Source organism: Fusarium odoratissimum (assembly GCF_000260195.1).
Source record: "Fusarium odoratissimum NRRL 54006 unplaced genomic scaffold supercont1.1, whole genome shotgun sequence".
In the NCBI taxonomy this organism is placed as follows: domain Eukaryota; kingdom Fungi; phylum Ascomycota; class Sordariomycetes; order Hypocreales; family Nectriaceae; genus Fusarium; species Fusarium odoratissimum.
This window is the reverse complement of record NW_022158687.1, coordinates 3,490,582-3,518,399: the sequence shown is the minus strand read 5'-3', so window position 1 is coordinate 3,518,399 and position 27,818 is coordinate 3,490,582. Positions and strand designations below refer to the sequence as shown.

At 48.6% G+C, this 27,818-nt stretch overlaps 11 protein-coding genes across 14 annotated transcripts; 7 read left to right on the top strand and 4 right to left on the bottom strand.

The window, feature by feature from the left end:
* Positions 1-225: 225 nt before the first annotated feature.
* On the top strand, positions 226-4,680 carry FOIG_01239 (IQ domain-containing protein containing GTPase activating protein). Of its 3 annotated transcripts, XM_031197984.1 has the most exons (5): positions 226-1,731; positions 1,782-1,915; positions 1,966-2,214; positions 2,263-3,856; positions 3,907-4,680. In XM_031197984.1, the coding sequence occupies exons 1-5, from the start codon at positions 1,530-1,532 to the stop codon at positions 4,065-4,067; spliced, it is 2,340 nt and encodes a 779-aa protein (XP_031073751.1). In that variant the 5' UTR covers positions 226-1,529; the 3' UTR covers positions 4,068-4,680. The 3 variants fall into 3 exon arrangements, with proteins under 3 accessions (XP_031073751.1, XP_031073752.1, XP_031073753.1); XM_031197985.1 differs by having other exon boundaries at positions 2,263-4,680; XM_031197986.1 differs by lacking the exon at positions 226-1,731 and having other exon boundaries at positions 1,737-1,915.
* A 149-nt stretch (positions 4,681-4,829) lies between these two features.
* FOIG_01238 (aminoglycoside phosphotransferase) lies at positions 4,830-6,517 on the top strand. Its single transcript, XM_031197983.1, has 3 exons — positions 4,830-5,177; positions 5,231-5,847; positions 5,899-6,517. The coding sequence occupies exons 1-3, from the start codon at positions 5,079-5,081 to the stop codon at positions 6,284-6,286; spliced, it is 1,104 nt and encodes a 367-aa protein (XP_031073750.1). The 5' UTR covers positions 4,830-5,078; the 3' UTR covers positions 6,287-6,517.
* Positions 6,518-6,823: 306 nt separating this feature from the next.
* Positions 6,824-9,999, top strand: FOIG_01237 (uncharacterized protein). The gene is made up of 5 exons (XM_031197982.1): positions 6,824-7,218; positions 7,275-7,929; positions 7,984-8,301; positions 8,350-8,413; positions 8,466-9,999. The coding sequence occupies exons 1-5, from the start codon at positions 6,927-6,929 to the stop codon at positions 9,348-9,350; spliced, it is 2,214 nt and encodes a 737-aa protein (XP_031073749.1). The 5' UTR covers positions 6,824-6,926; the 3' UTR covers positions 9,351-9,999.
* A 249-nt stretch (positions 10,000-10,248) lies between these two features.
* Positions 10,249-12,058, bottom strand: FOIG_01235 (small nuclear ribonucleoprotein D1). Of its 2 annotated transcripts, none has more exons than XM_031197979.1 (3): positions 11,877-12,058; positions 11,738-11,787; positions 10,249-11,666 (listed from the first exon to the last, which is right to left on the bottom strand). In XM_031197979.1, the coding sequence occupies exons 1-3, from the start codon at positions 11,888-11,890 to the stop codon at positions 11,359-11,361; spliced, it is 372 nt and encodes a 123-aa protein (XP_031073746.1). In that variant the 5' UTR covers positions 11,891-12,058; the 3' UTR covers positions 10,249-11,358. The 2 variants fall into 2 exon arrangements, with proteins under 2 accessions (XP_031073746.1, XP_031073747.1); XM_031197980.1 differs by having other exon boundaries at positions 11,738-11,819; positions 11,877-12,030.
* Positions 10,330-11,094, top strand: FOIG_01236 (uncharacterized protein; the record flags this gene model as incomplete). The annotated part of the gene is made up of 1 exon (XM_031197981.1): positions 10,330-11,094. One exon carries the CDS (start codon positions 10,330-10,332, stop codon positions 11,092-11,094), a length of 765 nt encoding a protein of 254 aa, XP_031073748.1.
* Positions 12,059-12,194: 136 nt separating the features above from the next.
* FOIG_01234 (Cullin 3) lies at positions 12,195-15,586 on the top strand. Its single transcript, XM_031197978.1, has 3 exons — positions 12,195-12,624; positions 12,683-14,958; positions 15,011-15,586. Exons 1-3 carry the CDS (start codon positions 12,559-12,561, stop codon positions 15,186-15,188), a joined length of 2,520 nt encoding a protein of 839 aa, XP_031073745.1. The 5' UTR covers positions 12,195-12,558; the 3' UTR covers positions 15,189-15,586.
* A 142-nt stretch (positions 15,587-15,728) lies between these two features.
* On the top strand, positions 15,729-16,771 carry FOIG_01233 (U6 snRNA-associated Sm-like protein LSm2). The gene is made up of 4 exons (XM_031197977.1): positions 15,729-15,893; positions 15,960-16,107; positions 16,177-16,279; positions 16,334-16,771. Exons 1-4 carry the CDS (start codon positions 15,880-15,882, stop codon positions 16,363-16,365), a joined length of 297 nt encoding a protein of 98 aa, XP_031073744.1. The 5' UTR covers positions 15,729-15,879; the 3' UTR covers positions 16,366-16,771.
* Positions 16,414-19,448, bottom strand: FOIG_01232 (uncharacterized protein). Its single transcript, XM_031197976.1, has 2 exons — positions 18,740-19,448; positions 16,414-18,677 (listed from the first exon to the last, which is right to left on the bottom strand). The coding sequence occupies exons 1-2, from the start codon at positions 18,794-18,796 to the stop codon at positions 16,662-16,664; spliced, it is 2,073 nt and encodes a 690-aa protein (XP_031073743.1). The 5' UTR covers positions 18,797-19,448; the 3' UTR covers positions 16,414-16,661.
* Positions 19,449-20,380: 932 nt separating this feature from the next.
* On the bottom strand, positions 20,381-21,531 carry FOIG_01231 (uncharacterized protein). Its single transcript, XM_031197975.1, has one exon. It carries the CDS (start codon positions 21,153-21,155, stop codon positions 20,649-20,651), a length of 507 nt encoding a protein of 168 aa, XP_031073742.1. The 5' UTR covers positions 21,156-21,531; the 3' UTR covers positions 20,381-20,648.
* Positions 21,532-21,659: 128 nt separating this feature from the next.
* Positions 21,660-25,634, top strand: FOIG_01230 (STE/STE20/YSK protein kinase). The gene has a single exon (XM_031197974.1). It carries the CDS (start codon positions 21,913-21,915, stop codon positions 24,442-24,444), a length of 2,532 nt encoding a protein of 843 aa, XP_031073741.1. The 5' UTR covers positions 21,660-21,912; the 3' UTR covers positions 24,445-25,634.
* Positions 21,677-27,806, bottom strand: FOIG_01229 (uncharacterized protein). Its single transcript, XM_031197973.1, has 3 exons — positions 26,854-27,806; positions 26,372-26,800; positions 21,677-26,320 (listed from the first exon to the last, which is right to left on the bottom strand). The coding sequence occupies exons 1-3, from the start codon at positions 27,701-27,703 to the stop codon at positions 24,633-24,635; spliced, it is 2,967 nt and encodes a 988-aa protein (XP_031073740.1). The 5' UTR covers positions 27,704-27,806; the 3' UTR covers positions 21,677-24,632.
* Between the last annotated feature and the right edge of the window lie 12 nt (positions 27,807-27,818).

The window sequence follows — 27,818 nt, the reverse complement described above, 5'->3', positions numbered from 1 at the left end:
CTGGAGAGCGGCGCTCATATCTTTTTCAGTAAAAGAAGGCATTCTGAATTGATTGGCGTTAGTTTGAAATTAATTGGAATTAAATTGGTAGAGTTGTGACTGTTTAAATTATATATAAATTGGGTGGCTGGGTTAAAAGTGAGGTGGCCGGTCTGTGGGGGTGGCCAGTCTTTGGGTGACGGACGTTACCACCCAGTTCGCCTTGACTGGGCATCATCATCATCACCATCCATCCATCCACTACCGGTATTGGTCTCCCATCTCAGTTCAGGTACCGATCAATAGGTACTGTACTGCACGTAGCTGGTCGGAATCTCTGATTCGCCCTCCCTCCCTCCTCTTTCCCTTGGTCTGCCACCTCAGTCTTGTTTCTTACCTACCTTCCATGACATTAGTTGCCCCTGATTCCTACCTACCTACCTTGCCTTAATACTTTCTTCTCCTTGGCCTCCTTTCTGACGTACAGTAGTAGGCAGGTTCTCTACCTAGAGTCACACAAACTTATCAGGTTCCTGTCACTTTTCTTCTGGATATCTTCTTCCGTTCTTCCAGCTCTTCTTCAGCATCGATCATTTCCCTTGTCAAAAGCAGTTCATTACTCCTTTCATTCATCGTCGCCGCTTGTTTCGCGCTCGCTTTAATTCCTCCTATTCTCCCCACACACACACGAACAAGTGCAAGCCCACAACGCACGCACGACCCTGCAGCGTCGAACGCCAACGATCCACCGACCGTCCCACGCGCCGTCTCTCCCTCCTGAAGTCCGCGTCTCAGCCGTGCATAAATCTGTCCGGAAATACACCAAGATCCATGTCTGGTACCTTGCAGCCCACTATCTAAACTACTCTGCTCCAAGTACCCTTTTAGCTCAGGTACTTCGCTTTTGGTTGCCTTGCCTGTACAATTCCATCACCCACGGCCCCCCTTCCCCTTCTTGCCTGTGCCTTGTCCACCACCAACACCACCACCGCTACCTCCACTTTCGCTATCACCATCAACCTGCCGCCGTTCTGTTGTTCGTTTTGCACTTCTTTCTTCCTTGAACGCCTCCTGCGCTCCTCGCGAGATCGAGGATTTTCAGAATTTCGCATCGCGACATACTGTCGCTCCCATTGAGCTACCGTTGCCGCCTCTCCTCTGTCCACCGTCGCTTGTTTCTTGTCCTTTGTTTTCTGAGCGAACGTATTGCCGTTGCGCGCCTCCAACCGCCGTGCTCGCCTCATAACCGTCGTCGATACTTCCGTTGATACAATATTCGTTATTTTTCGACTACCCGCTTTTGTACCTCGAAACCGTTGAACGCCGTCTACGCCTCACTGCTTGTCATTCACCTCGAACTGGTCGTTGCCTTCTCTACCACACTTGACCTCGACTCATCGTAATTGGGATAACCTGACTCGCTGCCCTTTAGCTGTTCTGGTCATTTGCGGAAGCTTTTGGCTCGGCACCTGCGCAATTGCTGCTTGTTGTCTGGGACTAGAGGCATACAGGCCTGAACCCTCGTTATCTTAAATTGCAGTAAATACACTATGTCCATCATGTTACAAACACCATCTCGAGCTTCTACCGCCTCCTCCTCCTCTTTCCAGCCTATATCACGCCAAAACACCATGTCTTCCTACGACGGCTCGCGCTCTGCGCGCCAGTCGAAGCGTTACTCGATGTCAGCTCTGTACATGTCAATTTCTGCCAATGAGGGAGACCTACAGATTGAAGATGAGCTTGCCAAAGGTGGGCCTACATGCACATTTCAAGAGGATAAGCAACTGACCTCATTCCAGCACAAAAGGCGCTGCGTGATCTCAAGTCTAAGATCTCATCACAGTCAAAGAAGAACTTCGTTTTGGAAAAAGATGTGCGCTATCTAGATTCCCGAATCGCTTTGCTTATCCAAAACCGTATGGCCCTGGAAGAGGTACGTCTCCAACCAACATCGGAGTGAACGAGTTCTGATTAGCATTGCAGCAAAACGAAGTTGCCAGCCATCTCGAAGATGCTCTTGAAATGCAGCAGGGTGTCTTTCCTAACGACGACAAAACTCAGAAATACGGAAACCTTTTGTTTCTACTCCAATCTGAGCCTAGGCACATTGCACATCTCTGCAGGCTGGTCTCGATGTCCGAGATTGATTCGCTCCTTCAGACTGTCATGTTCACTATCTATGGAAACCAATACGAGAGTCGAGAAGAGCATCTCTTGCTCACTATGTTCCAGGTAAGTTTTCCACGCCTTGGAAAGAAATACACGTCTCACATGCTCTAGTCCGTCTTGACATATCAGTTCGACAACACTCCAGACTACTCCTCCTTGCTCCGCGCTAATACGCCCGTCTCTCGAATGATGACTACATACACCCGAAGAGGTCCTGGTCAAAGTTTCCTCAAATCCGTGCTTGCTGATAGAATCAACGGCTTAATCGAGCTGAAAGATCTTGACCTGGAAATCAACCCGCTCAAGGTCTACGAGCGAATGATTGAACAGATCGAAGAGGATACTGGCCAACTGCCTCCCCATCTTCCCAAAGGAATCACTGGCGAACAAGCCGCCGAGAACCCTCAGGTTCAGGCCATCATTGAGCCCCGCTTAACCATGTTGACCGAGATTGCTAATGGCTTCTTGACCACCATTATTGAGGGCCTCGAGGAAGCGCCTTATGGTATCCGTTGGATCTGCAAACAAATCAGGAGCTTAACCAAGCGCAAATACCCAGATGCTAATGACCAGGTTATTTGTACCTTGATCGGTGGATTCTTCTTTTTGCGTTTCATTAACCCTGCGATCGTTACCCCGAAATCCTACATGCTTATCGACGGAACCCCGGCCGAACGACCCAGACGAACTCTAACATATATCGCCAAGATGCTTCAGAACCTCGCGAACAAGCCATCCTACGCCAAGGAGCCGTACATGGCTAAGCTTCAACCGTTCATTCATCAGAACAAGGACAGAATCAATAAGTTCATGCTCGATCTCTGTGAGGTCCAGGATTTCTATGAGAGCCTCGAGATGGATAATTATGTTGCCCTATCAAAGAAGGACCTTGAACTTGAGATTACCCTCAATGAAGTCTACGCCATGCACTCGTTGCTTGACAAGCATCATGACGAGCTGTGCAAGGATGACAATTCGCACCTTGCTATCATTATGTCGGAATTGGGATCATCACCCCCTCAGTTGCCGCGAAAAGAGAACAGAGTTATCAACTTGCCTTTATTCAGTAGATGGGAGTCAGCTATCGGCGATCTGACAGCAGCATTGGATATCACGCAGGAGGAAGTTTATTTCATGGAAGCCAAGTCGATTTTCGTACAAGTCATGCGATCGATCCCAGCAACTAGCGGGGTAGCCAGAAGACCACTGCGACTAGAACGCATTGCTGATGCCGCAGCTACAAATCGCAGTGATGCAGTAATGGTTCGCAAAGGTATCCGGGCCATGGAACTGTTATCCCAGCTTCAGGAATTGCGCGTTATCGACAAGGCCGATCAATTCAGCCTACTTCGGGACGAAGTTGAGCAGGAGCTTCAACATCTCGGATCACTCAAAGAGGGTGTTATCACTGAGACCCAGAAGCTGCAAGAGGTTTACAAGACGATCCGTGATCATAACGTCTATCTCAACGGACAACTCGAGACTTACAAAAGCTACCTGCACAACGTTCGATCACAGAGCGAGGGTACTAAGAGAAAGCAGCAGAAACAGCAAGTCCTTGGTCCGTACAAGTTCACACACCAGCAGCTTGAGAAGGAGGGTGTCATCCAGAAGAGCAATGTTCCCGACAACAGACGGGCCAACATCTACTTCAACTTTACCAGTCCACTACCTGGAACATTCGTCATTTCATTGCACTATAAGGGTAAGCTACTCTCGTTCTCCTGTCACTCTAGCATGCTAACTTGAAGACAGGTCGCAATAGGGGTCTACTTGAATTGGATCTCAAGCTTGATGATCTGCTTGAGATGCAAAAGGACAATCAGGATGACCTTGACCTGGAATATGTTCAGTTCAACGTGCCAAAGGTGCTGGCATTGTTGAACAAGCGCTTCGCGAGGAAGAAGGGCTGGTAAATGATCTATAATGACAATACGACTCTCAGCCACACACATCTCGACACATATTGATCCATGTACTACGACCGCATCAGACGGAGGGGCTTGGCGTTATGGATACTGATACCACGGAATATTCTGTTCTCTTCACCTTGGGCCAGGAAGCTACTAGGAGGGCTTGTCACCATGGTTTCTTTTGTTAATTTTCATTTGTCTGTTTCCTTTTGGCATGAGCATTCCTTCATGTCTTGCGTTGTGGTGGTGAGACGGATATGGATGTATGGATGGATGGATGGATGGATGGGTGAGGTGGAAATCAGCGAGCAGGAAGGACTATTCTTTTATATATACCGTTTGCTTGTTTCTTGAACGGCGGTATTCTGCTTCGGCTGGTCCGCGGTGGGAGCCTGTTATGCGGAACCTTGATTATATGTGCATGCCAGTAGTCTGTTAATGAGATGGATATTATTCTTCAAGGCATGTCAAGAGTGGTGGCAGGATGATCATAGCTAGGTAGGCTTTGGGCCTTGAACAGTGATAATGAACAACGGGATTTGAGTTTTATAATGAAAACTTGAATTATTACATCCATATAGGTGAATTGTTACTTGGCATGCCTTGAAGCACGAAACCCTGATTGATTACAAACAAGATTGAGATAGCTGTTGAACATTGACCTAGGTACGTCAGATGAACCGAGGAACCGAACGAACCTAGGGATTGTGGAGAGCTTGGGGAAGAGGGGCCACTAAAGGTCTGTAATTCCCCAGATCTGAACCTCGGCATCTTTAGTGACTAGCAAGGGGCCAAATGTTCAAGGTAAGCTCATCGAGTCAGTTCTCACATCCGGGGTACAATAACTCTTAACATTGCAATCATCATTTAACCGTAGCTCCGCCAAACCATTCTTCAATTTATCTTTTATAACCTCCGACTTCTATCTCGTGACCCTGAACAAGCGAATCGACCGTCGATCATCCTTTCTTATATCTACTCACCTGATAAAATAGCCACATCACTGTCCTAGGGATGGCTGGTAGAATTCGACAGCCCGTCGATGAGGCGGCGCTTGAGAAATACATTTCTGAGCATGTCCCAACCATCAAAACGCCGATTGATCTCAAACAGGTGAGCGCTCTGCTCGTGCTCTTCTCAGTGTGATGGCTGCTGATGCCACACAGTTTGGTTTCGGCCAATCCAATCCTACATACCAGATTACTGCTTCAGATGGCCAACGCTTTGTGATGCGCAAGAAGCCACCTGGAAAGCTCCTTTCCAAGACAGCCCACAAAGTTGAGCGCGAATATCGCATCATGCATGCTTTGGAGAACACTGATGTTGCTGTACCCAAAACGTACTGTCTATGCGAAGATGACTCTGTTATTGGCACGCCGTTCTATATCATGGAGTTTCTCGATGGACGTATCTTTGAAGACTTTACCATGCCAGGCGTACAACCCGCCGAACGTGAGGCTATGTGGCGTGATGCCGTGATAACATTGGCACGGTTCCATGCAGTTGACTACAAGAAGGTCGGTCTGGAGAAGTTTGGCAAACCGTCAGGTTTCTATTCGCGACAGATCAACACGTGGGTAACTATCTGTGGTAGCCAGGAGAAGGCCGTCGACATTGAGACCAAGGAGCCTGTTGGGAAGCTCCCCCACTTTGAGGAAACGGTTCGCTTCTTCAAGAACGAGCGTCTGCAACCCAAGGACCGGGCAACACTGGTACATGGAGACTATAAGATTGACAATTTGGTATTTCACAAGACTGAACCAAGGGTCATCGGAATCTTGGAGTATGCTCACCTTTCCCAACTCGAAGTCAGTTACTAAAACATATTCCACAGTTGGGAGATGTCTACTGTTGGCCACCCGCTCTCCGACATTTGCAACTTTCTCATAAACTTCTACTCGGCCAAATCCCCTGGTGCGACTCCTTATGATGCATCCGGATTCCTTCCCGGCAAGACGCCTGGTCTTCCACAACCAGAGAAGATCCTGGAGTGGTACACAGAGGAGAGTGGATACGATCCCCGGCCAGAGGTTCCATGGGGAATGTCGTTCAGCATCTGGAAGCTGGCTGGAGTTTGTCAAGGAATTGCGGCGCGATATGCGCTCAGACAGGCGAGTAGCGAGAAAGCGAAACAGCACGCTGTGACGAGGGGATCTTTGGCAAAGTTCGCTTGGGAATTGGCTAAAGAGGCTGGTGCGGATGAGACTGGGGCGAAACTGTAGGATTTGCATTGTTGTAATGCGCGGAATGTCTGAGATTAGTGTCCCATGTGCAGATCTAGGCTTCAGACAGTCCAAGGGCAAGCTCAAGTGGATATAGTATAAGTTTGTTAGATGTCAGATAAAATAAAGAAAGAGACGGATTGCCAAGTCACTACCACTTTATAAAGAACCCCCTTCCATTTGTTTCCGCCAGAGAAATAATCAAGGCATTAACATCTTGGGGTTGGTATGATCCAATCACTGGTGTTTTAGAAGCAGCACCCCCAAGATTCAGATCCGAAACGCTCCAATGGGCCAAGCGTTTAGTCTAATGACGTTGCACTTCTGTAAACAATTCCTCCCTCACAACCTGAAATTGAGGATATGCCTATACTTCAAATGCTGATATCACCCGTGGCATTGATCAATTACCTCTGTCCCCTCTTCGCAAACCACCAGGTCCCTGTATCTATCCAATAGCGCCTTTACATGACCTCTGGGGCGTTTCAAATCATCCTATCTTATCGCTCGCTACGCCGAAAAGGGACAAAACTTGATTTAAATCATCACCGACAACGCGATAACTGCAGTTCATCCTCTTTGTCCTGACCTTGTCCCTCCCTTAAGTATTACTACTATAGGATTGCTGACTGGCCTTTTCATGGCTGGCAACACCCGCCGGCGCATCACGTTGCCGGATCCTGAAGAACGGCGGCCTTTACTGAGTCGGCTCAGTACAGGCGGCCCAGAGAACCGTGATGCCCTGTATAGTTGCATGACAGACCCTCATAGTCACTTACCTGTGTATACCAACATACACCGTATTCGTCGCGACATCATCAGCGTTGTTGAGGACTATCTGAGCCTCGCCCAGCTGCAGGATCTGAGAATTAATGTTACAGTTGTGCGGCCGTTGGTTGATAAGTTCTATGGCCTCAACGACATTTCCATCAGTAAGAGAAGTGCTGTTCACCCCTTTTGAAGGCCCTTTACTGATATGATCTGATAGTCTACTGTTTGCTGGTAAATCGTGCTCAGTTTCTCGAAGAGCAGTCCCATCTCAATAACCGTCACAATGTCAACTTCACACGTGCTACTCTCTGTGAGCTCATAGCTACGCGCATCCTGAGACGCTTTGGTGAAGTGCATGATGATGGCCACGACGGCCTTTTGCTTCTGGCTCATATTCTAGTCGCTGGCTTTGAACCCTTCCAGAATGCCCCAGAAGAGATTCGAGAGGAGGCAGAGCGCACCACCTCCTGGGTTGATTACAAGACGCTGCCATCTCTTGAGGTGGCCATTGTCACAGAGAGCAAGCATTTCTTGAGTTCAGCAACTTGCCAAAAAGTCGTCAACGCCATCTATGAGGGTCGAATTGTCTATACCCCCTCGACATTTTGGGACATCATCCCTGATCATTACAAGTTAAAGCCCATCTCTATTTATGACCCTCGCGAGTCCCCTCTTCTCAACCAATATCGTCTGATTGTCCCTCGAACCCGAAATGTCCTCGAGTCAATCCAATTCGCCACGCTCCTCACTCTCTACGTTGCGGTTATGGTTCTTAGAAGGAAAACCCGCTATGGACCAACAGAAGCAGCCTTTTCTATCTTTGCTTTTGGATGGGGCTTGGATCAATTTGCTACTATTCTAGCACATGGCTGGTATGCTACAGACTTTCTAGTCGTGTTGTCGCTCAAGTACTAACCTTTCAAAAGGAACGTCTACACCCAGAACCTGTGGTCATTCCTTGACGTGGCCTTTGTTCTCATCTACTGGGTATATCTTGTATTGCGGTTCTTGGGCTGGAAGCTTGGTGACGCGAACCTTGACGAACAGGCGTTTGATGTGCTTGCACTCGCCGCTCCTGTCTTGGTTCCGCGGCTTGCTTTCAATCTGCTGAGCGACAATCTCGTGTTCTTGTCCCTTAGGTCAATGATGGCGGACTTTTTCTTCCTGACAGCTCTATCTGCTTGGTGTTTCTTGGGGTTCCTGCTGTCACTTCTATGGCTCGGCGAGGGAGCACACCCCATCCTGTAGGTTCCTGTACCACCTTGGTGAAACGTGGTACTAATATGCATCAGAACAATATCGAAGTGGATGATCTATATCTGGTTTGGATTGGATGGAACAGGTATCCATCGATCGGTCAGTCTTCGTCTCCCCCCGTACGCTTGACAAATTCTGACATCTCTACGAGACCGAGTTTCACTGGCTGCTAGGACCTAGTGTGATGGTAGCCTTCGCTTTCCTCGGGAACACCCTCTTCCTTACCATCCTTGTATCGATGCTTTCCAATACATTCAGCAACATTTCGTCAAACGCCATAGCGGAGATCAGTTTCCGTCGAGCAGTTCTGACACTTGAGGGCGTCAAGGCTGACGCTGTGTTCGCATACCAACCCCCGTTCAACATCCTCGCCGTATTCCTATTCATCCCACTTAAATTCGTCGTGAGTCCGCGCTGGTTCCACAAGATCCACGTCACAGCGGTCAAGATTCTGAATCTCCCTCTCTTGCTCATCATCGCTGTTGCCGAGCGCCGTCTGCTCTGGCCTTCCCGTGAGATCGAAGACCCAACCGAGATCAAAGCTCCGCCCCCAACAAAGAGCCAGTTTTGGAAGAAGTGGCGGTTGACGGTTCACCGAGACCTTCGCGCCGTCTTTCAAGTGCCGCCGCCTGATACTGTCCACGACGACATCGCTGTCGATGATGATCTCACGCATCATCTCATCCGTCGACAGTTCACACGCAATGCGACAAATGATATAGAGCCCCGCAACCTACATAACACCCCTAGGCCTGATCCCGGAGCTCGACGTCCATCACGACGGGATTCTATGTTTCCCGGTATCCCACCCCAGAAGCTTCGAGGATCTTTCTCCGAGAATGACATGTTTGAGGGAACTACAGATAGGCTGGCCAATATGGAAAAGGCGATACGGCGCATGGAAACGATGCTATCTCGCCTAGTTCCATCAGTCGAAGATGCCATCAGCGATGATGAACTGGAGCAAAGCGGGACACTTAGGGGAGACAATACTGCCGAGTCGTCATTTAGAGGTTTAGCGGATCCTGAGTCATGATCATTGCATGGTGTTTGGGTATGAGTATAAACAGAATTGCACGCGCGGAGAGTCAGGGAAGGGCGTTGCGATACAATTTATTGTTGTAGCCTTTTGTTTTAGCACTGATTAACTGGCACTGTTGGAAACATCCTGGCACCACACAGCCAACCAGCCTTCCTATTCTACCTTGCGAATAGAACTTCTTTTTCGTCTTTGTCCCTCAGCAATAATTCCAAGGCATTTTTTTTTCTTGCGATTGATTTCCGAACACCTGAGAATGTGCACTCTCACATATTTCCAGCACAAAGAATGCAAACACACCTGGGTTATCCTCACGGAACCCTGCGAGCCATTCATGGGCCTCAACAATTGCCCGACCTTCTGTGATGGTACAGCTAAGGAACCACCAAAATTCTATAACACAAAGAGCCGACCATGTCCTCGATGCCAGCTGCACGGTGTATACGATCGTAATTTGGTTCGGATGGTGGAAGATATGGGCTGGGGAATCAAATGGGGAGTTGGGCCAGGACAGGATGATTGGGGTTGCGAGGTGAAGTGTGTGATTCTTTGAGGCGATCGTTGCGACGGATTTTAGTACGAGCTTCGAGTTTCTGGTGTTTTATACTGGTTTGATTAGGGAATACCTCGATCAACAACTGTAGGTTTCTGCTGCCTGGTTCATGCACCCCCAAGATATCCATCCATACTGATGCAAGTGAATCAGATATGTATGTCCTTTCCAACCCAACAAAAGGCGACCAGTTCGAAGCTGAGCCCGTTACCACTCTGCCATGATCCAGAGATTCGCGGTCCACCAACAACAGCTTTATATCCGTATTTTGTTCCTATTAACTATTTAGTCTCAATTTCTTGATTCTAAGGACATACATCACGTGCCGCATCCACCCAGTGTCATCACAAGTTTTCTATCTATAATCTAACCATGAAGCCTCACCACAACCACAACGTATTTTCACATTGACAGGCATACATCATGCTACCAACACCAGACACTTCGCACGTCCCATACGAGCGAGTCTACGAACCTGCCGAGGACTCATACCTCCTCTTGGACACGCTCTCATCTGCTGCAGAGACCGAGTATCTCCAAAAGGCTTTTCCCGATATAGCGCCTCTCGTGGTGGAGGTCGGCACAGGCTCAGGCGTCGTCCTCGCTTTTGTCCACGCACATGCGCAAAAGCTTTTTGGCACGCGCGAGGTCCTTACTGCGGGAGTTGACATGAACGCCTTTGCGTGTCGGGCTACAGTCGGGACAGTTGCAAAGGCAGCTTCTGACAACCCCGACTCACATGCATTCTATCTGGGCTCGTGCATGGGAGATCTCACAACCCCATGGCGCGAGGGCACCATTGACGTCCTCATTTTCAACCCGCCATATGTGCCCACCCCTGAGATGCCTGCCAGACCAGATTCGTTTACCGCAGACGACCTTGCAGTCAGCACAAAGCCTTCATTTGACGACGATTCGTATCTGCTGGCCTTATCTTACGCAGGCGGCTTAGATGGTATGGAGACAACAGATAGACTGATCGAGGCACTACCCCAAACCCTGTCCCGACGCGGTTGTGCCTACCTCCTCCTATGCGCTCAAAATAAGCCAGATCAAGTCAAGAGTCGCATCGAGGGGTTTGGGCCTGAATGGCGGGCTCGAACTGTTGGGAACAGCGGCAAACAGGCCGGATGGGAAAAGCTGCAGATCGTACGGATATGGCGAGACTATTCAAAAGCCGTAGAATAAAAAAAGATGTTGCAATGGAATTGGGGCGTGTGAGAGCATATATTCAGATATCTTTCCACAACAAGAAAAGCGATACCCACCCCAAGCGGGTTCATACAGTTTTAATGGCCAAACAACCCGAACGCCAGGTTCCATTTGAATGTGATATCTTCGCGATAACGTGGTCACTCCACATTAACGACGCGCATGTGCGCTTCCATCCTTTCCCTATCTTGTCGTTTCTCCTAAATCTTCCCGTGACCTTCTCGTTTAGGGCCGTCCACTCTAAGGCCGTCCTCCGCGACCGCGGCCTCCACCACGCCCGCGTCCCCTGGGACCGCCTCTGCCTCGTCCTCCCCGTCCGCCCCGCTCGGCCTCCTTTCGTGCCTTGTTCTTGGGCTTAGGTGCGTCGTCGATAAGCAGTGTGTCGAGGGGTAAAGAGTCGGGCAGGATGAAATATCGGATTGTAGAACCTCGAATATTCATGGTCTCGAGGGAGATGGGCTCCTGCCCCTTGATGGTCATCTTGACGGTGCGGAGGGCGGTGTTCATCTGGGGAGAGACTGAGGAAATAGTGCCATGAACAATGGTTCCTAGACGACAATTAGTACACGGCTGCTCGCATGGCTGTAAGCTCGCTCAGGGGTAAGGAGCAATGTGTTACCATTTTTCAACTCAATTGTCACCGTTTCGTTGGCGCATTTCATAAGAAAACTAGTCGTGCCAAGTCAGTACGGAAGCTCAAACTTAACAAGAAGCTCAGCACAATCCAAGTGTGCGCAAGAGACAGGGCGAGTTCTTACCGAACCAGCTTCATGTTGGCTATTTGAGAGGGTTTAGGCGCTTAAACTGCTGTATAATTGATCGGGGGTGAAGTCGGCGGTTTTTAGGCGCGTCGTCGTGGGATCGATTTGGCGTGAGGCTGAGAGGCTGGCTATCGAGCAAGGCCGCTTGAATTGTCGGTCGGAAAAATCGAGGGTCGGAGCTCCAGGCATTATCCCCACGTGACCTCGTGCTGCGAAGCTCGGTGTTTGGTTAGTTCCCCATACAGGTTGCATCATTGGTGTACATATAGCTTATCGATAACGGAGCCTGGGGTTGAACTACCAAACCATGGATCCAGAAGCCATAAATTGCAGCCTCACCAACTTGAGCTTGCCATCTCTCAAAGCGTGCCTTACCAATGCCCCGGGGTTTCCCTCTTTTTCTTTACCTTCTTTCTACCTGGTGCCTGGAGGTTTATCGCCTAAATTTTTTCTTTAACTTAGTCTTTGCTTGTTCCTTTGTTTATTCGCCGATTTCGCCATTCACTGCGCCCCGCCTGAGCCTACGACTTGCATCCATCATTACCCCACCATATTCAAGGCTCAGCATCAACGCGGAAAACGCATCAGAGCTCCATTCTTCACTAAGAAACATAAAAACCTACGACATCCCGAAATTCTTTACCTGGGGCGATATCGCCAGGCTGTATTGCCATAAAGTATGATCTCGGGACGTGGAGGAGCCGGCGCTCGGGGAAGGATTCGTCCTCCTCGTCGCATTGTGCGTGTAAGTTCGATGCACTGAAACGTTAGTATCTAATCCTGAATTAAGACCTCGCCTTTAGCCAAATGAATCTGCCGAGGGTTCCGATTTCGAGGCTTGCTGGAAGATGCTAGAGGAAGCCCTGCGCGACATCCACATGAAGAACTGCAGCCGACTGTCATTCGAGGAACTGTACCGAGCCGCGTACAAGATGGTACTTAAGAAGAAAGGCGAATTGCTTTATGATAGGGTCAAAGCTTTCGAGGAACAGTGGTTCGCAGATCATGTCATTCCCAAGATTCGAGAACTGGTCAGCAAGAGCCTGATCAACATTGGCGCCGAACGAACCTCGACGACGTCCGTCAACGAGAGACGGCAGACAGGAGAGAGATTCCTCAAAGGGCTGCGTGATACTTGGGAAGATCATAACATGTCTATGAACATGACCGCCGATATTCTCATGTATCTTGATAGGGGCTACGCGCAGCTCGAAGCCCAACGAACCCCCATTTTCGCCACCACCATCGCGCTTTTCCGTGATCATATTCTACGATCTTCGCTGAACACGAACACAAAGAGCAAGGTGATCGACATCCTTATATCAGTGGTCCTCGACCAGATCGATATGGAGCGCGAAGGAGACATCATCGACAGAAATCTCATTCGAAGCTGCAGTCGAATGCTCAGCAGCCTCTACGAAACCGAAGAAGAGAAGGAAACCGATAAACTGTACATGACAGTATTTGAACCTCGCTTCCTCGAGAACAGCAAGACATACTATGCCACCGAGTGTGAGAAACTACTACGCGAATCGGATGCCGGAGCCTGGTTGCGACACACCCAACTGCGACTGAACGAAGAAATCGATCGATGCGGAACAACAATCGAGTTAGAGACATTACCAAAAGTCACGCAAACTATTGATCAAGAACTCATAGTCAAGCATCTGTCCGAATTTTTGGCTCTTGAAGGGAGTGGCCTGAAATGGATGATTGACAATGACAAGATTGACGACCTCTCGATTCTCTACAAACTCATCTCCAGGGTTGATTCAAAGAAGACTGCTTTACGAGACATTTTGCAAAGTCGCGTGGTTGAGCTAGGCCTGGAGATTGAGAAGGTACTGAAGAACACTGATTTCTCGTCTGGTCATGGCGAAGGAGACGAGGCCGGTGAAGGGGAAAAGACAAAGACCTTAAACCCCGCGGCGCAGCAGACAGCTGCTGCCATCAAATGGGTAGACGATGTACTCCGTCTGAAGGACAAGTTTGATAACCTCTGGGCTCGTTGCTTTCAAAGAGATCTTATCATTCAAAGCGCATTGACCAAGAGCTTCTCTGACTTTATCAACATGTTCAGCCGCAGCTCTGAGTATGTCTCTCTGTTCATCGACGACAACCTCAAGAGAGGCATCAAAGGCAAGACAGAGGCAGAAGTCGATGTCGTTCTAGAGAAAGCCATCGTCCTGATTCGATACCTCCAGGATAGAGATCTGTTCCAGACATACTACCAGAGACATCTGGCAAGACGTCTCCTTCACGGAAAGTCCGAAAGCCATGATGTCGAAAAGCAGATCATTTCCCGAATGAAACAAGAACTGGGCCAACAGTTCACCAGCAAGTTTGAAGGCATGTTCAGAGATCTTGTCACGTCAACAGAACTCACCAGCGGCTATCGTGACCACATTCGTGACCTGGGAGATGGCAGCGGCAAAACCATCGACCTTAACATCAACGTTCTCACTACAAACTACTGGCCACCCGAGGTCATGGGCCGAACTACACAGATTGGTGAAGGATCTCGTGTTACGTGCACGTACCCTCCTGAACTGCGACGATTGCAGGCGAGCTTTGAGCAGTACTATTTAACTAACCGTAATGGACGCAAGCTCACCTGGATTGGTACCACTGGCAGTTCAGATGTCAAATGTACTTTCCCGGCCATCCCTGGAAAGTCTGGCCCGCTCTCTCGGGAGCGAAGATATGAGATCAACGTACCGACTTTTGCGATGGTTGTCTTGCTTCTCTTCAACGATCTTGAGGAGGGCCAGTCATTAACCTTCGAAGAGATCCAAGCTAAGACCAACATCTCAACTCCAGATCTCATGAGGACGCTGACAGCTATTGCTGTGGCACCCAAGTCTCGCGTCTTGATGAAGGACCCTGCCAACAAGTCCGTGAAAGTCGGCGATAAGTTTTCTTTCAATGCATCTTTCCAGAGCAAGACCATACGAATCAAGGCACCCATCATTAACGCGGTGTCCAAGGTCGAAGATAACACGGAACGAAAAAATACCGAGGAGAAGAACAACCAAACCAGAGCTCACATTGTTGATGCGGCAATTGTGCGAATCATGAAGTAAGTCCCAAGTCTAAGTCTTATTGCTAGCTTTAGTTACTAATTCTCGCAGATCTCGAAAGGAGCTTTCTCACTCGCAGCTCACTAGTGAAGTTCTGTCACAACTCTCCGGCCGTTTCCGCCCCGAGGTTGCCCTCATCAAAAAGCGTATCGAGGATCTCATCGCAAGAGAATATCTTGAGCGCCCTGATGAGGATGGCGCGCCAACTCTATATCGCTATGTAGCGTAGACTACGAAGCTCAATCTCACGAATCACGAAAGAAAACGAATCGGCATTTTCCAGTCTTGCAAGGCGTTGAAATGATAGGATCCATACACTGTTGATATACATAGCGTGGTTGTACATGGAGGCTTTTGCTTATTGAAGGCAAGGAAGGGGAATCGTGTGAGGAGGGTCGGACGTTTGTTGCTAAGAAGAGGACACGAGAACCCGCCAAAGATTAAACCGGGGATTTGAGGTCTATAAAGACGTATGATTATTTACAAGTCTTACCTGCAGCGCGAATGGATTGGCTTTCAGTCAGTCTTGTGTACGTGGCCAGCTGGTTTTATTTAGAAGACAATAAGAACTACCTGAGCATGATTCTTCATCCAAACAGACGTATGAATGCCAAAGAGATATCCATGTAAACAAGCCACAGATTAAAGAAACCATTGATGAATTACTGTTGATTCGAGATCATTGCGTGAGTTGCTGGTGAATCATGAACAGTCACGTGATCATAGTCAACGATGCCTTGGCTGTAGACGCTATCATGATGGAGATCTTGCACCACCAAACAAACATCTAAGCGCCTTCCTCGATACAGAAACTCGCTCGAGATACAAAACCGATTTCAACTACAAGACGAGCACTCGTGACACCCCCCCTAAAATAATCGATTTATCCGGCTCTCAAGCGCGAAAAAGCCACCGACACCATGCTCTTTTTTAGGTACCATCGAACTATCTTCTGTGTGGTTAACGCCCTTGTTCGCACACTGACACGCTATTCATACAGCTTTTTCAAGACACTCATCGACCATGAGGTCACTGTAGAGCTCAAGAACGACATTCAGCTAAAGGGAATTCTCAAGAGTGTGGATCAGTACCTCAACATCAAGCTCGATGACATTCAGGTTGTTGAGGAGCTCAAGTACCCTCATCTTGTATGTCGAGTATACCCTTATCCTGGGCGTTGTGAAAGAAACTAGATATCTGACTTAATATTATCGCAGAGCTCTGTCAAGAACGTCTTTATCCGAGGCTCAGTTGTGAGATACGTTCATCTTCCCGGCGCGTCAGTTGACACACAGCTGCTGGAGGATGCTACACGGAGGGGTAAGTTGCGTTTTCAAAGAAAGTCAATACGGTATACTAACAAGTGTGTTGCAGAAGCGGCAGCTCAGCAAGCCAAGGCGAAATGAGCGGTTCAAGGCGATGGATGAGAGGCAGGATAAACCATGTCGGAGTTGACTCTTACTAAATGGAGAGAATGATAATTGCATCGAAACCGGGATGATCACAAGGGAGAATTCATGAGGCGTTTGCTCCTGATGTGGATAATGAAATACTCTTCTTTTCCCTTTTAAACATCATACAGAACCGAGGGTCATGAAACGATTGACGTTGATGTGTCAACATGGTATCTAAAAATTACAGGTCATCAGATGGAACTCCCGCTCAAGAGGATACTATACAAATCGCTCCACATCATAATTGATCACCAAAAAGCTCCGCCGATTTTACCAGGTTTACCATCCCAGAGTTCCTTCTCCGACACCTTATCATCGTCGTCACCTTCAATGAGTGGCATCACCAATCCAGCCCGCCTTCTTTCCGAAAGCCAGCGGTCTATCCAAGCCTTCATGCGCTTTCTTGACTGTTCACTCCCTACATTGACTGTTGGGATGACTTTCTCTATTCTCAGACTCATAACAAACATGGCGAGCTCTCGAAAGCTGCTGTGTTCTGAGTAAGGAACCCCAAAGCACATGGCTTCCTTGGTACTGCCTCTCTGCGGAATAAAATCTTTATATCCAAATCGTGTTCGCCAGCCCTTGTCGTGAAGGATCTGCTGAGTATGAATGCTGCCAGGTGGTGTGTTCGCACCGATGGTTTTGCTTGCTGGTCGGAAGTTCCAACCACTTGGCCGAAGTCCCACAATACGACTAAAGTACGGCTTATAGCTATTTAGGTATTCTTGGAGAGTTTCTGCACGGATCTCCATCAACATCTGCATATGCACCTGTGCCTCGAGGGGATCAGATGTAAGGAGCGCCGTGAGCTCTGGGTCGTCCAGCTGTTTGCAGATCTTGATCTTGCCAGGCGATGCAAAGATTTTGGACTTGAGTGCTTTGGCAATGGAGATGCATATGCGTTCTTTTCCAATAGAGTACGTGCCGCAAATTACGAGCAGCCGTTGAGGGTGTTTCTTTTTGGTGTCGACTTTTGCGTTCTCATCCGGTTTTGTGTTTGGGAAGAACTTGCTGACTGCTGGAGTCCCTTGTCCGCTAGCCTTTTCCCAAATATCGTCTTTGCAGTTGGGATCAGGAGACAATGAGCCACAAAGATCGGCGCAGGCCTTGATAACATCGTTCTGGGGTGGAAAAGAATATCGTGGATTGAGATACGTGGTGTCCAAGTAGCAGATATCAATCTTTTGTTGCTTGGCCTTTCCGGAGATCGCATCGAGAGTCTCTGGCTTGAGGAGAGGATGCTTGACATGAGCAGGGCAAGCACGGAAGTCTCCACAATGTAATATGCGTTGAACACGGCTGTTGGGGTCTTGCTTCATAGTCTTTTCAAAAAGGAAGAGAGAACTTCCAGGACAATGATTTGCTGGTATCATCGTTACTTTCGCGCCTTCTGTCCCTGGTATGTCATAGGATTTGTCGAATTCAAGCTCCACAACCCATTTTGCCGCTGTACGAAGTTGATTTCTGACAAGACTGCCTGTGACTTTGCTGCAGTATATAGGGCCGTGACACCATCTTGCTGTAAGACCGATATAGTGGTCACTGTGAAAATGACTCAAGAAATATGCTTTGCAACCCTGGACGGCGCCATACCGGAAAGCGTCCACGCAGATGGAAAATCCGGGCATGATCTTGTAGAAAGGGCACGTCCTCTCGTATGCTTGCTTTCCTCGAGAAGCGTGCTCAGCAGCAGCAGCCTCTTGCCATGCTGAATCTTCGGCATTATTGGACATGAGTTTCGAGAAAGCAGACTTCGGTGCCGGGCCAGGACTTATAACTTCGAAAGGGTTCGCCTGACCGGGCCTGGGAACAGCAGCCCGTGCAAATCTTTTGCTAACATCGGTCGGTTCGACTTCAGGTGTCGAGACAAGGATCGCTGAAGTTGGTTTCTCCGACTTGATTCGTTCTGGTGTTGTTTGCTCCGGTTTTGGCAACGGGATCGGGTGTCCATCGAGGCAGGAGTTGACATGCCGTGTTGCTTCATCGATGGAGATCCCAGCCAGGCTCCCGCTGCATATAGGACAGCACTCTGTCATATGATCATCGTCAAGGGGGTCATCGGCCAGGTCTTCGCTTGAAATCCCAGCTTCCTCCGCTTCTAACCTAGCTTGCTCTCTCATGTAGCGCATTACTCGCATTTCCTCCCCTTCGAGATCGTTCAGATCTGGGAACTCCTCGTCTACTATTTCTCCAAGATCGTCGGATTGTTGGTATGTTGAATCTTCCCGTTTCAAGGCTTGTGTGGTAATATCTGCTTCCTTCTTTTCATCGATTTTAGTAAAACCGTCCGTCTGGACCTCGTTTTGCGGGGAAAGCTCCGTACATTGGCCATTCTTTTCAGGCTTGTTGTTTGTGGCCATGGAATCGTCTTCGGGCTCATCCTCACTGTCCGAGTCCATTACGAATGGAGTCTTGATCTTGGATTTTATTGACTTCCGTGGGGGTTCGCCATCGCCCTTGGCGGGTGAGGGTCGGTCTTCAGCCACGGCCACCTGTTCAACTTTTACTGAGACGTTTATCTTGGGAAATTGCTCGGGTTCTTCTCCCAGTTTCCGCTTTTTGTTGGGCGATTCGGTCTCATTGCATCGGATCGAGTCGTCGGCGTCATCGGCAGTGTAGAGATCTTCGTGCTCAATAGGGTCCGGCGCAGCCCCAAGAAACAGAGAGGCCTCATGTTTTTCAGCCTTTTTAAAAAAGCTAAGGATACTTTGATTGGCCTTGACTGGCTTTTTGGGTAAATGCGAGGTAGTCTTCTTCGGTGTATGAGACTGGCTGGACTTTTTCGGTGCCACCATGGTGATAGCCAGTAAAATAGTGAGTATTGACTTTGTCTTGGGCGGAATGGAGGACTGAGAAAGAGGCCCAGGTCCTTTAGTTGTCGTCAAGACAATGAGCAGAAGGCAAAGAATGCATGCAAAGATGTCCTGGAAAATCAGCAGCCAACCGAAAATGAAGTGGGATGCTTTGAACATCTTAACGCGAAAGCGCGATGGGTGGCAAAGTGGGTGTCGCGCGATCACGTGACGATAGTACATAGCAAATCCATGGCTGCGTCTTCGCAACGCCTCTCTCTAACTTGGTACAATGCCTAAGACCACAGGGTTATTTCAGTGTTCACGGCTACATTTTTCTTTTGGTGCAGCTTCTGACAAAAATTCAGTCCACATTCATTCTTAATTTCCCAAATCACGGTACGCAAATATGCTATTCCCCCTCGATAGACAAATCGCGAGAATTTATTTATTTCGACGTGGATCTGAACTTTGGTCTACCATCCAGCAAAGTTCGGTTGTGAGGAATGTGCAACAGCCCTTCACAACTCTCTCTCCATTGAACTTCAGCTGCTCTCAATGTATAGTAATACAATACCTATTTGCAGCGGAAGTGACCTTCTTCGCACCGCTGGATATACCAGCCAAGATGCAATGAAAGCATAATGATGAATGTACCGTGAGACACAAACATGTGCGCATCGCTTGGAGACAGTGTAATACCAAGGACACCCTGGAAACGATTCAACCACGCAAGCGCCGTTGAGCCATCACCAATAATCCAAAAAATTAGAGCAGTATCGAGCCAGTATACGACCCGTGTTGAGGGGTTAGCCTCAACAAGAACAGTTACTACACTTTGATCCGAGCCTTACGGCAAAGAAGAAGGTGAAGAAGAAAGGAAAGCAAATAGAAAACTTTGGAGGAGGCGCTCCTTTTATACCCGGCCGGTATGATCATGATGGCCTTGACATTGAGGTTGAACTTTAAGAGTGACTCACGAGGGTAAAGTTATTTAGGCAGAAGCTTGGCTGCAACCTGTAAATAATGAGCTGGCTTTGCCGCTTTGGCAGGTGGCCAATCTAAGAAAAAGGTATAACTCACTTGGGTTGTTAGGTTCCTGTTGTTGCCTGCTTGGGGCTGAAGTTTATAACTGTTGCCTGGGATGATGCTTATTTGAGGCAAGAACAAGACTGGAACGCATACTTTCTCATTGGCTCAATACAAGAGTATCTTATGTCAGTACATATGCTGTGGTTTCTGTCAGAGTATAGGTACTACATCTATCGTGAACTCCGGTCCTAGAGCTAGTCGAGGTAGCCTGGCAGCATTGTTGGTGAGCATTGGAGACACGACTTTGGCAGGAAACAACTCCCAGTACGACATCGCCACGTCCTGCAGGGCCATAACCTGACTTTACCGTCCAATTATTGTTCTTAGGGTATTGTTGAAAGTATTCGCTTATGAAGACTCTTCTATCCTCTCAAGCATCTTTCCATGGACCCCTTTCCATCCAGCCTCACACGAGCTTTTGATCATACCCATGATCAGCCTAGAGCATGTAATGGAGACCTGCTCCACGATCTCCAGGTTTCCACCCTCAGATTCTTTAATCTTCCAAACAGTCTCAAGTACCAGACCCATTGGCCCTCGCGTTCTCACAAACACACCGCTTTCCAGGTCAAAAAACTCATATGAACTAATCACATCGGAGTCCCAGAGCCCTGCTGGCAAGGTATGAATTCGGTCTGTGACCGAATAACAGTCTGGTGCTGCGATAGGCCTGACCTCAAGTGTGTCAGGAATCGATGGAGTAGGGTCCGGGGTGGGTATGGCTTCGAATTTGGACATATAAGGATTACACTGTAAGAAGAAAACATGATCGTGGAGCATCTCTATGGCCTTTGGGGCTGCAGTAGTCGAGGAGATAGGCGACGTGTGCTGTATCTGGGCGGTTGTCTGAAACATGGTTGGTGAAGTGAGTCGCCTTGTCCGAATTCCGTGATGGATGTGATCGCAAAGAGATATTGTGTGTTAGGGGGATGTAGAAATCTTCAATATGATGATTGTCGTTATGCGAACTGTTCAATTCTGATCAAGGTAAACTTGGTGTTGGGTAATAAGACACCCGACTCAGCAATAACGATAAAAGAAATTGAGATAAGGACAAACGTCAGACACACGACTGAAAGGTATTTCAAAGGATAATAAATTACCTATGAGAATTGACCTTCTTAATGACAAATTATTGTATCTTGCTCGGAATGTGACAGTTCTAGTTTCATCGTCGTATCATGATTGCAATTGGCCGCCAACGCCAACACAGCGCCCAACTGAAGGGAATTGGAGATGAGGCTGTCTTTTCGCATTAGCCACCCAAGACTGCCCCGCCACAGCGTTGTTAAGTCCGCTCATTGGCTACCACCGTGACCTGTAACTTAGGGAAAGCGTCAAAGGCCCCTTTCCAAATATGCAACATTGAATGTTACAACAAACCCAATTCATTCAACGCTTTCGACATCGCCAAAAACTCACCTCCACTCATCACTCCTCGCCTTCTTTCTCATAGCTCGCACTCAGTCCAATTTCCATCTCCTCTCACTTGCATCACATGTCCAGGCTATCATGAAGTGAACCAACCAGGCATATCAAGCTCAAGCGATCTTAGCTTAGTTACACATCCCCTGCTAAGCAACCCGAGACAGGCCTCACAACATTCATCATCATGGCGTCGCTCCAAGTCAGAGGACCGGACTTTTCGGTCACAAAGCAGAAAGCGATTGAAGATGCAAAGAAAATGCAAAAAGTGGTTGCCGAGCAGTGCTCAAAAGTCGGAAAGGACCCTCCACAGTATCGACTTTCAGAGCTCATTGGCAAAGGCAGTTTTGGTCGGGTCTACAAGGCCACCTCTCTAACAACGAATCAGCTGGTTGCCGTCAAGATCATTGACATTGAAGAGAGTGACACAGTTAACCCCAAGCTCGCCGATACATATAGCGACTTGCTCAAGGAAATTAGTGCCCTGCAACTGCTCAGCAACAGTGGCGCCAAGAACATCAATCATGTTATCGATGCTCTTCCTGTCGGGCAGTCCATGTGGATGATTACAGAATACTGCGCTGGAGGCAGCGTGGCTACCCTTATGAAACCAACCTCACCAGGCGGCCTTCAGGAGAAATGGATTATTCCCATTTTGCGCGAAGTGGCCGAAGCTGTCTACTGGGTTCACGGCCAGGGTATCATCCACAGAGACATCAAGTGTGCCAATATCTTAGTCACGGAGGAGGGAAACGTTCAGCTTTGTGATTTTGGAGTTGCTGGTGTTATCGAAACCAAATTCGACAAGCGCTCAACAGTCATTGGTACACCCCATTGGATGGCCCCAGAACTGTTCGACCCTGCGGCTTCTTATGGTACTGAGGTGGATATATGGGCTTTTGGCGCCATGGTCTATGAAATTGCATCGGGTCTACCACCAAGCGTAGCTGCAGGCATGATGGACTTCAACAGACTAGGCTCATACCTCAAACAACACATCCCTCGACTTGAAGGCGACCGATATTCCCAAGGGTTGAAGGACCTCGTGGCGTATTGCTTGGTTGATGACCCTAAGAAACGCCCACCAATTGAGCAAATTCAGAGACACCGTTACATATTCAACACACAGGATGCTTATCCTGCTTCGAGCTTGGCACACTTGGTTAGAGGCTACAAGTTGTGGGAAGCTCAAGGTGGTGTTCGCAAGTCTCTCTTCTCCGCAGGAGGAGCCCAAGGGCCATCTGACCTCGCTAGCCTGGCCTTGGACAATGATGAGTGGAACTTCAGTACAACCGCTGCGTTCGATCAACAGGTGCTCCAAACTGGCGACGCTCAAGCTGTGTTTGATGTTTATGGCTCCAACGTCGACTTCAAGCAGGATGAATTCGACGATGCTTCTAGAACCCAAAAGCCAAAATCACGTCGACGTCCGCCACCTCACCTTCCTTCCGTCAAGGCACCACTAGAAAAGCTATTTGACCCAAATACGATATCGAACTACGAGGATAACTCACGAGCATATTATGGTCGTCCGTTTCCTCCGCCTACTGCCGATTTCACCCCTCCACCCCCCCCTCCTGCGTCGGATTTACCGCTAAGAGACGACTCATCTCAGTCCCCTGGAGTGAGAGAATCCCTGATTGATCTTGACATGTCCCTAGATGGTAGCAACCTCTCCGAATTTGTTGACCTGAACACAATCAGAGCTGGAGATCCCAGAGCATCGACCGACTATGACTTTGGAGATGTCTCCTATAATAAACCACCACTTAGTGATCCAGCAGATATGATGAACAACAACCGCAGAACACGAGATTGGAAGTTCCCCTCCATGGCCCCTCCCGCCTCAGCAAACCCCGAAATGTTCAGATTTCCGTTCAACGATGACCAAGGGCCAAGTACCAGCCGCCTGATCCACCCTCCGACAGAGCCAATCCAGCCTTCGGCGCAGTTCAATGACCTTGCGGTTCCCTCCCCAGTCAACAACCGAGCGTCGTCAGGCAGTCTCATTGACTTAGACATGGGTCTAGCTGATCCCATTCCTATGAGCGACTATACAAGGCCGTCCACATCACACTCGGACGTAGGATCATTGGCTGGCTCAGAGTTAGGAGGGGCCGATCCTTTCCAGCTAGAAAAGCACGCCTCTCTTTACCTTATGCCCAACAGTATACGAGAACCATCCATCTATGTATCTGATGATTCTGAGTTTGCAAATGCGGTTGCGGACCTTTCGCTCAATAACACCCAGCGACATGATCCTCAGATGTCCTACCAGCAAACACAGTTACCCCTATATCAACCCCAGGGACAACCCCAGGGACAACCCCAATCTTCCCAGACCAACGGGAACGCCCCGAGTGAAAGACCTTACTCCCTTAGCGAGTTCGCCGATACCGATCCTGAATCTTTCACTCCACAAACGCTTGCCGCCCCTGAACTTCAACCTCCTCCACTTCAGCCTCAACTAGATCGGTCACCAGTTCGGGACGACTACCCTCGATCTTATCAACAACAACAGCCATTCCTTCCGCCTGCACCTACTGCACCCTCACCCCAAGTTATGGAAGGCCAGGCCTCATCAGAACATGTCAAGGAGGAGCTTCGGCGCATGGCCATGAGCCTAAGCGATCATCTCAGCCACGCGAATACATACTTGTCGGGTCTTCCACTTCGAAGAGCGAGCACGACAAGGATGGAGTCTATTGAGACCCCTTGAAGACATTCACGAATGTATATGGGAATTAATTATATAACACCGTGTGATCATGGAGTTCGGAAATGGCTTGCCATTACATTGAATACTGGTTAAAAGCTGGATATTGTGCAATGCGATATATGATCATAATAAATCACGAATAGAATATTCAAAATTTTCCCCCCATTCACCAAGCTCCTGCATTTAGCTTATTGGAATCCGACCAGGTCTCCCATTAGCAAAGCTTGGTACCTTTCGATGGCCTCTCCCAACCTGATCAAAACTCCTGCCGCCAGCATTTTGACCTCGTTCTCCTCCCCACCATCCTCCCCTCTAGTCTTCTCGAACACCATTGCGACCCATTCCCTAGTCTCCATTACCTCTCTGCCTTGGGTTTCACAAAGCCGACGCATGCTGCCGCCATTTACTTCCAGCAGGGACGCCATAGCTACGAGCCACCCTTTCATGGCGCCGAGATCGCCAAAAACATGTACACGAACGCCCAGAAGCAAGTCCCATAGCTCCGCGGTCAACTGTGGCAGCGAAAGTGTGGAGGGTCCAGCGGCGTGAACAACAATACCTAACGTCTGTAGGTAGAGCGCCAGAAGTGCATGGTTGAGTATGATTGGTTTGGCAGAACGAAGCGCGACCTGGAAATGTGCCGTGAGTGGGGAGAAGAAGGATGTCGCAAGCAGAGCGGCAGTCGTATTGGGAATAGCACGCATACGAGGTTTGGAACTAGATTTGGACTTGTAGCGGGCCGTGAAGCTTTGAAGCTTCAAAATATCAGGACCTGTGTTGGCATCGGCTGCTTCTGCAGCAAGCGGGGCAAGGAATGAAGATGTCAGCGACTGTGAAATATTCTCGAGAGCAGTTGATGGGAGCGCTTTCAGCTGGGACGACGGCAGGGCTCTGCCATCATTTCCCGAGCCAATATAAAGTTGCTCCATCTTTTCAGGTAGCCGCTTTGAGGGAAAGGCAGCAGCCGACTGGTATTGAGATACTTCGAAACCCGCCAGTTCTCGGGCTGACAGGCCCAATGTGACAAGTATTGATGTCCGTTGGTGGAGGGAATAGTCACCCTCGAAGAAAGTTCGAGCAAACCACGGGGCCATAGTCTTGGGTTGAGAGACAACAAGCGCTACCATACCGTGTAACCGTAAATCATCGAAATTTTCGATCTCAAACTTGTCTTGTATGCCCACCAAAAGCCCAGCCAACTCATCAGCGTGGAAACTTACCTCGGTTCCATAATTGGCCTTGCGTCTGATGAGAATTGGAGCTGTCTGTAAAGCAAGCAACTGTTTGTCGTATGATTCAGAGTCTCTGAAATACGAGATGAGATCTCTGATATAAACAGGTGGTTTGGGCTTGTTGCGTTGTACAAGTGTTGCGTCGTCATCCGAGTCTTCAGGGTCAGAGTCCTTCGAGTAAGGGGCGAGATCGTCGTCCTCTTCTGAAGAATCAATCTCCTCGATGATAGCTTTTGGCTTGGCTTCAGTAACAACAGGCTTCTTCTTTTGCTTGGCTTTCTTTTGAAGAGCCTCGCTTGGCGTTGAAGGTTTTCGCTTCTGAGGGATAGTCTCAATTGCGTGGTCGAATAGGATAGGGTCGATAGGGCCAACACGATCAGAAACCTTGGTTAGACTCTTTAATTGCTGCGCTTCCTCTGTTTCTGTCTGCTCCATCTTGAAATCGAGCCTCTGCTTCTTATCATCGATCAGAGCAGACAACGATTCCCCAACTACCAAACCAAGAAACTGAGCTCTAGGCTGTGTGGAACCGATGCGATTGGAGATGGTGTTCATGTATGTGCCCACTCGCATGAGCAACGTCAATTTCATTGGAGAGACTCTGTGTACGTAGCCAGCGGCAAGGAGCAGGATTTGGGTATGTGCTACAAAATGTCAGCAAGCATGTAGATGAAACACGTCGGGATAGTCGTTACCATCTTGCTGAAGCATTGCTGAATGTCTGATGTACAGCTCATCTCCAAATTGTGCAATGCTTTTCTCCAGTACTGCAGTAATCGCTTCTCGGTCTTGTGCGAGCGCAGCTACGACAGCTCGGCGTATACCTACTCCATCGCCAACACCAGCACCTGATGAAGATGCACACCAGTTGATAAGAACATCTCTTCTCGTTTCGTCATTCAATGCGACTTCCATGAGAAGCCCAGCAACGGCAGAAACCTTGTCGTCGGGGTGTGTGTCTTCCAGGCTCAGACGATTCAAGTATTTCTGTGAAAGGTGCTGGAGTAAAATATGGAATACCTTCTTACAAGTTCGATGTTGGCTGAGAGCAAGTTGTATGAAGGTTGAAATTGAGTTTCTTTTGGAAAGAAGAAGTCCGTCGATTGCAATTTTGATAAGAGTTTCTGCGGAATAAGCATCAGCAAGTATCAATAGTTGGAATCCTTATGTGTCTTACCTGAATGGTGCAGCGACAGCGACTTCTGGAACAACTCACAAGCGAAGGTCATGCCATCGGGTTCAGGTGATGAACGAACCCATGACACAATAGCATTTCCTACCCATCTGCTATATCCTAGTCCGTCAGCAATCCAGTGAACCCCATCGTCGACTTGATCGCGTCCCATGACTTCTAAAGCTTCCGCTGCGATTGACACAATCTGACCGTTCGTCAGAATTGATGCAAGTTTCTGACACTGAACTCTTTGCAGAGCGGCATTGGAAATTCCTTTGGTCGATGAGCTCCACATCGTGGGAATTGACCGGGCACTACCAATAATGGAAGATAGAATACTCAACAGAATGCCGGCGTTGATTGATAAGTCTACTCTCTTCTCTTCTTTCCCCCCTAGCCGTGACTCTTGAATGAGAACTCGCAGTTGTGTGATGACAGCGTTAAGACCTGTCAGACTGCGTAGACAGCCAAGAAAAAGATCCGCATCTCGCGGAAGTTCCGTTTTGCCCTTTGTATCATCTTCGATGTTTCCCTCAAGTAAAAGTGTCCAGTAATTTGATGCGATTTCCGAGACCAGCAAATGGATGATAGACGCAGTTTTGGGATTGGGTGTTGAGAATGAGAAGTTACTCGACGCAGATTTTGGGTTATTTAGAAAACTCAGTACCGAAATAAGTGTATCGTAGTCTGGCTGACTTTTTAAGGCATCGATAATTTCATCAGCCGTCGACTTGTCACTGATGCTGGCTGGTTTCTTTTGGGTTGAAGCTGGCTCAATCTCTGTGAAAAGTGGCTCAGGCTCATTCCGAGGTTTGAGGTAGGTTGTGCTCACAGGGGTGAGAAGGTCGTCCATTCTAGTCTGTGTAGTTTAATCTGGCGGGTTGTCCACGAAATGTCATGCTGTTTGAACTTTGAAAGCTTGATAGAGGTATACATTATTGCCTGGTGTTTAGGTTTAGGTGCTCGAA